The following is a 12144-nucleotide window of genomic DNA, read 5'->3' on the forward strand; positions in this document are numbered from 1 at the left end:
ATGTTGTAAAAAAGGAGAGAATAGAAATGATGTTCCAGTTCCTTGTGGAATATCTCTCTCTCTCTCTCTCTCTCTTTTGTAAAGGTGCTTTTCAGATTAATGTTACACTTAAAGAGTTCTGATGAGTTCTGCTTGACAGTTTGATTATGGCACCTTTCACAGCTCCCGTCGGCAAAAAAAAATTAGTTACTAAGGTGACAAACCTGTTGTCTTGACAATTGAGGCAGTCTCTACTTTGCTCATCTCCCCACCAACCACCCATTTCCCCAAATTAAGAATTTGTTATGTTTTCGGCTGCTTCTGAAAATGGCTTATGGATTCTCAAAAGAAACCTGAATTCTCAGCCAGCCTGTGAAAATATAATTCTGCATCCACTAATTGCACAACAGTGAAGACAAAGAGTCTCCCTGTTTTACAATACAGGCTGTGGCGAGTCTGTGCTGGGCCTCTGGTGCCAGTTCCCGTTTGGGCTCTTGGTGTTCTGTCATACCCATGGCCTCTAAAGCATAGTTAGATTTAAGTTCAATACACAACAGTCCATGGTTAATGCACGACTTATTCACTGCAATTTAGTGCCCATGGAGCGGGCTTTTAACACACCTCCTCGTTAAAAGTCGATCATTCTAAATAAGCACAATTTTTGTTCTCTGAGCTAAAGCATGTTCTAGCGCAATCATTTCAGCAATACAAGCCTCTTCCCGCGCCTTGCTCTATTAGCGGGCTGTTTTGAACTGGAAATTAGAATTTCTGGGACTAGTGCTGTGTGGGTGGTACAGAAACACTTATGGACTGAAAAGTGTTCAGTTCTGCAATGTGATTTTGAGGTTCACTTTACTAAAGGTGATAAACATCCTAAGATGATCAATTATCTTGGAATGCACAGCACTCTCTTCTGCTATGTACTGGGGCTCTGACAAGTAGTGTGTGTGTGTGTGTGTGTGTGTGTGTGTGTGTGTAGATATATATATAATTTTCTTGCATTATGGTCTTAGCTGTGTGTCTACCAATACAGCGTGTGTGTGTATATGATTAGTTCTTTAAGAGATTAATGTGCAATCAAAGGGACTGAACATCTTTGATTTATGAAATCCTATCCTGTCCATCAATAATCTTAATTGCTTGCCATTATAATCACTGGAGTGTACTTTACCATCACAGTAATTATCTTGACTGGCTGTAATTTGACAAATCAGTTGAAGAGGCAAATAACAATGCTATATCCATCATCTCGCACAATTCTGTCATTGCTTACAATGTGCTGACTGGAAGCGGGTGGAATTTTTTTTTTTGCTTGTGTTGAAGTGACACCAAGTGACTGTTTTAGTGTCCCTGTAAAAGTACAGACCCGAAGTGAGTTCGCAAAACGTGGCCTAATTCCGCCCCCCTTCCATCCCTTTGCATTGCGTGTTCACAGGTAACTATTTAAACATTAAGATCAACACATGGAATTTTACTTTGAGCCAACTTTGAAGGGGGTATTTCTCCCAGTCAGACATGCTCCTTGGCACTGTGCATTTTAGCATCCTGCTTCTGTGTCATGGTTACCAATGTGCATGTTTGGTGTGATCTTTTTCTCTCTCCTGCCCTCTTCCCATTCCCACTCCATTCCCCACAGTAGCAATAAAACATTCACACTGGTCCCCAAAGGCTAAGAGAATCAGCCTCAGTTCTTGGTAGTAAACAATTTACCGCTTTTTCTCCACTTAACCATATTTTGGTTTTATGGTATGATTCTCCCCTCCAAAATATATATATGCTGAAGTGTGAGCGATGATGACTTGCACCCTCTCCATGGCCAATAAACTGATTTTCATGTGTGGTATTCAAAAGCTTGTTAATTGCAATTGTGATCTTCCTCCACCTGATTTGCATTTGGCTTCCTCTTCACAGACCCTGTTGCATCCCTGGGACCTGCAATGACAAGTCTGAACAGTAGCCATGCAGAGAAAACCGGTGAGATGTCTTCAAAGCAGCCCGCGCCCAAAGTGCAGGTTCAGCGATCTGTTTCCCGAGAAACCATCACCATTCATTTCTCGGCGTTTGGGAAGGAGGAAGAAGAGGAGGAAGAAGAGTTCATGGAGTCCCCCTCCGAGGCACTGGACAACCAAAGCATTGTAACTGCACTTGAAGCTAAGGAAGACCTGTGCTTTGATCACGGTGACCATGACTCTTCGGGTCCCACTACCTCGCTTAATGTGGCTGCATCTCCACTCGTCTCGTCTCCCATCGTCTCGCCAACTGCAAAGCCCTTAGAAACCCAAGTATTTAGTGTGGTGCCATCAGCTCTCTCGTCCTCCTCGCATTTGACTCACACCGCCATCTCATCAGGGGTGGCGTTGCCTTCAGAACTGAAAACCAGCCTGTCGCCATCTCCATTGCCCTCCCCTTCCAAGACCAACACGCCATCCGCTGTTGCTGGCTCAAAGCCTTTCATGAGTTTAGTTAAGTCCCTCTCGACAGACATCGAACCAAAAGAGGCCACTCCGCCCACGAGGCACAGGCAGTTGATGAAAACCCTGGTAAAGTCTCTCTCCACAGACACTTCTAAGCAGGAGCCCGAAGCGGTTTCCTACAAACCGCCGGACTCCAAACTCAACTTGCACCTGTTCAAGCAGTTCACCCAGCCTCGGAGTACAGGTGGCGACTCCAAAACTGCTCCCTCGTCCCCCTTGACGTCTCCGTCGGATACTCGTTCTTTTTTTAAAGTGCCCGAAATGGAGGCCAAAATCGAGGACACGAAGAGACGCTTCTCGGAGGTGATCTACGAGCCTTTTCAGCTCCTCAGCAAAATAATGGGTGACGAGAGTAGTAGCCACAGGCCCAAAGCCTTATCTTCAAGTGCTTCAGAGCTGTCCAATCTCTCCAGCATGAATGGCCATCTGGAAAGCAATAACAACTATAGCATTAAGGAGGAGGAATGCGATTCCGAAGGGGACTTCTACGGCAGCGACTCCAGTATATGTAAGAGTGCTAAGCAGTCCCAGAACGCGGAGGAGCCTGCAAAAGAGGCCGACAGAAGAAGCTCCCCGTTGTTAAGCACAAAGGACCCCAGTTTGAAGGCTTCACTGGTACTTGAAAGATGTTCTCTGTCTGCTCTGGCGAGCAAAGAGGACGAGGAGTTCTGTGAACTGTATTCCGAAGACTTCTGTTTGATAGAGGATGACGGTAAACCTGACAAACCTTTTGAAAGCTACCAGAAGGCAGAGGGGAGGCCTGAGGAAAGCTGTGCCTCACCTTTCAGCGGTGAAGGTGGCACCGAACTACATGTGCAACAGCCTAAACTTCCAATGAAAACATTGTACTTTCTCACAATGTTGATCTATGCCTACCTTATTCTCCCTCTTCCCAGTTACTTCAGCGGACTCTTTTTGGGAGTTGCTGTGGGATTTATGATTGCCATCTGTGTCATTTGGCTTTTTACACCAAGTTCTCGAGGTAACAGGCTACATAGGAATTGGAACAAGCAATTGAATATGCACCCTCTGGACATCCAGGAACCTGAGATATTGAAGGTGAGCAACTCCTTCTAACTTTTGGAGATGCACATGATCCTGTATCATAACAAATTTACTTCAGGCCATACTGAGGGGTGTGGGGATTAATGTGGTTCTCGGAAGTGGTGCAGGATGTAACAATAACAAATTGATAGTGAGTTGACACCCACTTCTGTTGTAGTAGATGTGCACTAAAGATCTGGTTGGATTTGCTTTGTGATTTGGTTCTATTCTATTAATTTTATTTTAAATTTGTAGGCCACCCTTCCCCACAAAGTCAGGCTTTGATGGCTTCAGTTATAGTGGTAACTCGGTTTTCGAATGTAATCCATTTTGGAAGACCGTTCAACTTCTGAAACGTTTGAAAACGGAAGCATTTACTTATGAAAAACTCAGTACGGAGGTCGCATAGCATGTTTGACTTCTGAAAAGTGTTCAAAAACTGAAGCAGTTATTTCCAGGTTTTCGGCGTTTGAAAACAGAAATATTTGACTTCCGAGACATTTCAAAACCGAGATACCACTGTAATAGTTCTTTTCTAGTGCAATTTGTATATGTTTACCATGGGATGGCTGCGTGACTGGAAGATTAATATGGTGGTCTAATGACTGCTGCCCCATGTGTCTCTGGCCACACAGATCAGGCCATGGGAGCCTGAACTGGGAGCCTAAATTGTTATAGAGTTATATAACTCAGTTGGAGCACAACAGGAACATGCCTCTGAGAGCCAATTGTTCTGGCAATGTAAAATTGGCTTTGCCGCTCGCTTGGGCAATTGTGGCTTCTGTTGCTATTATGGAACTCACACTTTCATATATGCTCTGCAGCTTATGAGGCTCCCAATATTCATGAGGACAGTGAAACCCACTTGTTAGAATGTGATTCATGTTGAATTCCTATAGAATCCAGAGCAGGAAAGGGAGCTGAAGCCTTCTTGTGCTCCCTATTTTTCATGGGGCAGGATAGGGCTAAACTGGAGTGGAGTGCATTTTCAGCATCTTGCCTCGAGGGCACAGTTTACTGTATCCAGTGTCCTCTTCAAGAGCACTTGGGATGTGGGAAAGTGGTTGGAAGAATCAGCAGGAGCACTGCCAACCAGGCTTTGTTTACAAAAGGCTATAGGAAGGGCGCAAGTGGAAAAGACAGGAAACAGTCTTAAGAGGCTGAAAGAAAAGATGGTGCCTATTTAAAGTGAAGTACAGTTGTACCTTGGAAGTCGAACGGAATCTGTTCCGGAAGTCCGTTCAACTTCCAAAACATTCGGAAACCAAAGTGCGGTTTCCGATTGGCTGCAGGAAGCTCCTGCAGCCAATCGGAAGCTGTGGAAGCCCCGTTGGGTGTTCAGGTTCCAAAGAACGTTCGCAAATCAGAACACTCACTTCCGGGTTTGCAGTGTTCCGGAGCCAAAACGTCCGAGTACAGTGGTACCTCTGGATGCGAACGGATGTAACTTTCTGTTGTGCTTTATTAGAAGGAGAAAAATTATCGTTTCCTTAATAACAATTTAAACAATTTATTTAACCAAAGCAATAACATTACTGTATAGCATATGTATCCATGTTTGTTAATTGATGTGGTTAAATGGGTTTTTTAAAAAAAACAACCACAAAAACCTTAGACTGAGTTTTAGCACACATGGAAAACTTAAAACAAATCCTTATTTCCTGATGAATAGCCTTTGGACTATAATGTAACTTAAATAGAAAGGTATCTTCAGAAAGATTTTTCCTCCAAAAGCATTTTATTTTAAAAATCAGATTTAAATTGATTTTTATCCACCCTGCTGCAGATTGCACTTTTCCAGCTTGTGCTTGATGGTTTTGGCTAGTTTGCAAAAAGAGACTGTGCAGGGACGTTTGTGTTGTTGTTGTTTCTGCGCTTCACAGTTAAGCTGTGCCCTTTTGTACCGTATTTTTTGCCCTATAGGACACACTTTTTCCCCTCCAAAAATGAAGGGGAAATGTGTGTGCGTCCTATGGGGCGAATGCAGGCTTTCGCTGAAGCCTGCAGAGCGAGAGGGGTCGGTGCGCACCGACCCCTTTCGCTCTCCAGGCTTCGCGGACCTCTCCGCAAGCAGCGGGAGCGCTCCCGCTGCTTGCGGAGAGTTGCCAGCATGCCGAAGCCTGCGCGCGCTGAGCTCAGCGCGCCCAGGCTTCGCGGACCTCTCTGCAAGCAGCGGGAGCCAGCACTGGGCTCCCACGGCTTGCAGAGAGCTGCCTGTTTGGGGGCTGGGGTCGGGGGAAGCTCGGGCCTCCCCCGCCCCAGCCCCGCGCCTGGGGCGGAAATAATTTTTTTCCCTTTATTTCCCCCAAAAAACTAGGTGCGCCTTATGGGACGGTGCGTCCTAAAGGGCGAAAAATACGGTATGTGCTGAGCCCAGGATGTTGTTGTTTTTAATGGCATGGATTGCAGTAGACGTCTGTTTTGGGAAGCTCTATGTGTCATGGACCTTGGAATGGGCTTTTAAATTATCTCTGCTTTGGAAAGAGGATTGTGCCCATAGGGGAAGTGGACTTCCTATTCGTTCCATTGAGCTACCGCCACGACAGGTACAGTTTAAAGGCAAATTTGCGGAGCCAGGAAGGCTGTGACCACACCTTCACAGTGCTAGACTGAATTTATTGTGGCAAAAGATTGTTGAAGCTTTCTTCGGCATTGCTGTTCGTTGAAGGATTTTGCAAGCAAAGGAACGAGCTTAAGTCTGTTTACTGAAGTGATATGTTAGTGTTCTTAATTTCTGAAGAGGCTTTGCAGCTTCTTTTTTTTCTTTCAGAAGAATTTTCCAGTGCTGCCAAGGATTTGATCTTTAAGAGGGTTGCCGCAATAGCTTATGTGGCAATCACACAATGTAGCTCATTGTTCAGTTTTCCATATGTTTATGCGATAAGGGCTGTGGATTAATTTTCCTGCTGCTGCCTGGCAAGTTGTTCTGGCAGTAGAGTGTTTGAGGAAGCTTAGGGCAATAGTCAACCCGTTTTGCTCAGAGTAGACCCCATGAAATTAGTGGACCTAACTGAGTCATGTTTATTTTCAGTATGCCTACTTTGAGAAAGGGTGGCGCTGTGGGTTAAACCACAGAGCCTAGGACTTGCTGATCGAAAGGTCGGCGGTTCTTCCTTTTTTTTATAAATGATATTTATTAAAGTTTCAGAAAAGGTTACAGAAGTAAGAAAAAAATAGAAAAGCAAAAAAAGCAAAAAAATACAAAATACAGAAAAAATAAATACAGTTAAAAATAAATCAATCCTTTCGTGTCTTGTCTTTCATTTACTTATTTCCCTGACCTCCTCACACCTCCCTTTTTTGTATTCCAGTTCATTAGTTAATTCAGCAAATCCTTTTGTTTTTTGTATTTTGTATTTTGTTTTTATCTTAATCCTTTATCTTAATATGTTATAACTTTACATTCTCACCTGTTAACAATCCATTTTTACATACTCCTTTATAACATTACTGCTAAAACCACTTAAATTCATTCCGACATCATTCTAACATTCATTAATTTTACAGTACTTCTGTAAATAGTCTTTAAATTTCTTCCAATCTTCTTCCACCAACTCTTCTCACTGGTCTCGGATTCTGTCAGTCATTTCCGCCAATTCAATATAGTCCATCACCTTCATCTGCCATTCTTCCAGGGTGGGTAGATCTTGTGTCTTCCAATACTTTGCAATGAGTATTCTTGCTGCTGTTGTAGCATACATAAAGAAAGTTCTATCCTTCTTTAACACCAATTGGCCGACCATGCCCAGGAGAAAGGCCTCTGGTTTCTTCAGAAAGGTATATTTAAATACCTTTTTCATTTCATTATAGATCATCTCCCAGAAAGCCTTAATCCTTGGGCACGTCCACCAAAGGTGAAAGAATGTACCTTCATTTTCTTTACATTTCCAACATTTATTATCGGGCAAATGATAGATTTTTGCAAGCTTGACTGGGGTCATGTACCACCTGTATATCATTTTCATAATATTCTCTCTTAAGGCATTACATGCCGTAAATTTCATACCTGTGGTCCACAACTGTTCCCAGTCAGCAAACATAATGTTATGTCCAACATCTTGTGCCCATTTTATCAAAACAGATTTCACCGTTTCATCCTGAGTATTCCATTTCAACAGCAAGTTGTACATTCTTGACAAATTCTTACGTTTTGGGATCTAACAGTTCTGTTTCCAATTTTGATTTTTCCACCTGGAAGCCAATTTTCTTGTCCAGATTGTAAGCCTCCCTTATTTGATAATAATGAAGCCAATCTCGCACTTTATCTTTTAGTTTCTCAAAACTCTGCAATTTCAATTTATCTCCTTCTTGTTCCAAAATCTCCCAATATTTCGGCCATTTGGCCTCCATATTGAGCTTTTTCTGAGCCTTCGCTTCCATCGGTGATAACCACCTTGGGGTTTTATTTTCAAGTAAGTCTTTATATCTTATCCAGACATTGAAGAATGCTTTCCTGGAAAGGTCGGCGGTTCGAATCTCTGCGGCGGGGTGAGCTCCCGTCGTTCTGTCCCAGCTCCTGCCCACCTAGCAGTTCGAAAGCACCCTTAAGTGCAAGTAGATAAATAGGTACAGCTTTATAGCGGGAAGGTAAACGGCGTTTCCGTGTGCGGCACTGGTGCTGGCTCGCCAGATGCAGCTTCGTCATGCTGGCCACGTGACCCGGAAGTGTCTTCGGACAGCGCCGGCTCCCAGCCTCTTGAGCGAGATGGGCGCACAACCCTAGAGTGGCCCTGACGGGCAGGGGTACCTTTACCTTTTACTTTGAGAAAACTTTAGTTGGAGGCTGCCCTAAGGTTCCATGTCCTGTTGAGGCATCCAAAACGTTATTGCTATTGGGGTATGAAAATGTTCGGGCAAATGACCTCATTTTTGTGCTTGGTCCACATTTGACCAAGATCTCACTGTTCCAAAAAGGGAACGTTGGGTCCAGTTTAATGTACAAAAACTCTCTTAACAGTATAAAGGTGGCTATGTTGCCACTATTCCTCTTGTTCCAGCTCACACTTCTCTACAGATCAGTAGGGCGGAAAGGTTACAAAGTGGGGCTTTCTAGCTTCCGAGATGATTATGCTCAACAACCCCCCCCCCCCCAAAAAAAAACAACTCAACAACTTTTGTGTCCAGATTTTCACTGATTGAAATATGGCAACCCTAATTTTTAGTCGACTCTGGCTCCTCCCCGAGTTCGCCTGTTATTTCTTATGTTTTCCCCCCTTTTTCTTCTGTGGCATTTCGAACTACTCTACCAAACATTGTCTAGTGTTCTTTGTTCCGTTAATTTTGTTTTGTATTTGCTTCATATAAAATCTCAATAAAGATCATTTATAAAAGCGAGAAAAAAAGGCAGTTAAGGGTAGCTACATACAGGTGCATAAAATCACTATATTTTGTATATTAAGCCTCCTAGAGCACAATATACAGTGGTACCTTGGGTTACATACGCTTCAGGTTAGAGACTCCGCTAACCCAGAAATAGTACCTCAGGTTAAGAACTTTGCTTCAGGATGAGAACAGAAATCGTGCAGTGGCGGTGCAGCGGCAGCGGGAGGCCCCATTAGCTAAAGTGGTGCTTCAGGTTAAGAACAGTTTCAGGTTAAGAACAGACATCAAGAACGAATTAAGTTCTTAACCCGAGGTTCCACAGGAGACTTCGTTTGGTCAGAATTGAGTACAGTCATACCTCAGGTTACAGACGCTTTAGGTTGCGTGTTTTCGGGTTTGCACCGCACCAAACCCGGAAGTGCTGGAACGGGTTACTTCCAGGTTTCAGCGCTCGTGCATGCGCAGAAGTGCTAAATCGCACTTTGCACATGTGCAGGAGCACTGAATTGCGACCCGCGCAGACGTGGTGCTGCGGGTTGCGAATGTGCCTCCCGCACGGATCACTTTCGCAACCCGAGCGTCCACTGTATACACTTCCAGAGTTAACGCTAAATACATGACTTCTGGTAAATGAGCCACCTTAGCTGCTAGAGGGCCATGAAAATTTGTGTCCCGGGTTTTCCAGACTCGTCCATGTGTACTATCTGAAACCAAAGGGGCGCATTGGTTGCCAGGTATGATTTCCACCCCCCACCCCCACCCCCGGCAGCTCTCCTACCCCACTAAACAAAGCTGAAAGGTGAGAGGATAAAGAACAGACAAAATCAAGTTACTTCTTCACACAAGGCACAGCTAACTGTGGCATTTGCCACACTGTGGCTTGGGTGGCTTTGAAGGCAAATTAGACAAATTCAGGGAGGATAAGCCTCTCAATGGCTACTTAGTCATGATAGCTGTATATTGCCTCTAGAATCGGGGCCGCCTGCCTCTGAATACCAGTTGCTGGAAAGCAGGAGAAGAGTTCTCTTCCGCTCCTGCCCTGCTTGCGGCAGCTTAGGTTGCACTTCCTGCTAGGCATCCTTTGTCATATCTGTGTCGCGTATTATCCTGCTCAGATTTGCATGATATTTTTTCGCTCGTCTCCGTGAGCAGGTTTATTGGAGATATATGCGTCACCCAGTATGATTCATATGTTCAAATATCCATAGGGAGTAATCCACCCACACTGGGAAAGTGTACTTACCCACTGCCAGGCACTACACAATTGTTACCTTGACACTTTTGGTGTAAGTAAGGGTTAGAGAATTCTGTGCCTTTCTAGTCCAGAGTGAAATGCAGAAATTTTCTGAGATTGAACCACCCCAAAACCTGCGGTACATAGGCCGGAATATAAGTGTAATTAATAAATAATAATTCAAAATATAATTCGGTGGGTATTCATGAATTGTGTTGATTTTAATTCCAGAGGGTTAACTGCGTTACAGCTAGGGTTGCCGTACATCTGGAATTTCCTAGACATGGCTGGTATTCGGGCGGAAGTAGCTGAAAGTATGGCAGCCCATGTTGGAAGCTCAACAACTTTTGTGTCCGGGTTTTCACTTTTTGAAATAGGCCAACCCTATTTACAGCAAATGGGGACACGGGTGGCGCTGTGGGTTAAACCACAGAGCCTAGGGCTTGCCGATCAGAAGATCGGCGGTTCGAATCCCCACAACAGTGTGAGCTCCTGTTGCTCGGTCCCTGCTCCTGCCAACCTAGCAGTTCGAAAGCACATCAAAGTGCAAGTAGATAAATAGGTACTGCTCCGGTGGGAAGGTAAACGGCGTTTCCGTGTGCTGCTCTGGTTCGCCAGAAGCGGCTTAGTCATGCTGGCCACATGACCCAGAAGCTGTACGCCAGCTCCCTCAGCCAATAAAGCGAGATGAGCGCCGCAAACCCAGAGTCGGCCATGACTAGACCTAATGGTCAGGGGTCCCTTTACCTTTATTTACAGCAAACACAGAAAAGGGCTCTGTGGCACTAGAAAGGCTAATAGATTTGTCGCATAAGCTTCCCTGGACTATAGCATCTGGTGAAGTGGGCTCTGGCTCATGAAACTTTGTGCCACAAATTATTTATGCCGGATTACTGAATAGGTACAGTAGACACCGGCCTATGAGCCCCATGCATTTTGTGGGCCCCATGACAAAGGGTCAAAATAATATTGATTTGATCTTGTTTGTTGTCGCTCTTGCAAGGGCCCCCCCGAGATTTCAACTGCCAAGGGGCCTCCATAGGGTTTAATCCGGCATTGCAGTTATGCACAAAATACCACTTTTAATGTTCCATTGAATTTAACTAAAGCAGAAATTTGATGGATGCCAAGTACCTAGAACTAAAGCAACTATGTAAACCTGCACTTGCCATTCTAATGCAGAAAGTAGCTGCTGCAGAAATGCTGCGTTAAAAAGCAGTTAGTTTCAAATTGTCGTTCCCAAAGTACTTCATATAAAGCACCACTGAAGGGGCATTAGCTGGCTTAGTCGACATGTACTCATCCTATCTTTCTCCTAGGAAAGACTGGAATGGGGATTCCTTGGCAGGGAAAGGGGAGGAACAGAAGTTGGCAACCAACAAGGTTTAGCTTAGCTAGCAAGGGCAGCCCAAAATCATATATTGGATCTGTACCTGGTAAACAGTTTGCCTGGAGTGTATGGCTGCAGAAAACTGGACAGGACCTTTGAATGCTTTCCCAGATGATAAGTCCTTTGCCGTGGAAATCTAGAACACCAGAAAGAGTGGTTCTATGATAGCTTTCTCCCTGACATGCTTGTTCCTGTGTTCAGAGAGCATTTTGGGTAGGCCCGAGGGAGAAGAAGCATTCAGGGATGTGAAGCAGCAAGACATGCTTCTGAATATGATAAAGATGCTAAAAGTAATAAATGTTTTGAGTACGTGAGTTATGAAAAGGTTTGCTTCTGATCTGCAGCTCCAGGGACCCTACTTGCTCTTATTGAGTAAGAGATTGATTCATTTTACTCACTCTGCCTTTCAAATGTCGTTTTTCCGTGTTTTGTGTGTGGTATTTTTGTATGCCTTTATACAGTTTCTTCTGAAAACAATTTATGCAATTACTTCTGAGAACGTTAAGTACCGTTCTCGTATTGACAGTCCGAGCACTGCTTGCTTGATACAGACCAGCGGTGGTGGCAGCTTTTGGCATGAATAATGTAGGTAAACCTGCTGCTTTATAAATACTGTTCACCTGTAGTTTGAGAAAAGTGGTTGCAAGATGACTCAAGAACTGAGCATGGATATGGGAGACCTGGAAAAGGTTGCCTTGTCA

General features: G+C 44.3%; 1 protein-coding gene across 9 annotated transcripts in view; it reads left to right on the top strand.

The window, feature by feature from the left end:
- TEX2 (testis expressed 2) overlaps positions 1 to 12144 on the top strand; it is a 96804-nt gene that overhangs the window by 50621 nt on the left and 34039 nt on the right. For all 9 annotated transcript variants that reach the window (XM_083598597.1, XM_083598603.1, XM_083598600.1 and 6 more), the window contains one exon: positions 1891 to 3512. In XM_083598597.1, the coding sequence (XP_083454723.1) occupies positions 1917 to 3512 (1596 nt within the window). In that variant the 5' untranslated portion in view covers positions 1891 to 1916. The remainder of the gene's footprint in view (positions 1 to 1890; positions 3513 to 12144) is intronic.

The sequence above is a fragment of the Podarcis filfolensis genome (genome assembly GCF_964270895.1).
Source record: "Podarcis filfolensis genome assembly, chromosome: 2".
Classification (NCBI taxonomy): Eukaryota; Metazoa; Chordata; class Lepidosauria; order Squamata; family Lacertidae; genus Podarcis; species Podarcis filfolensis.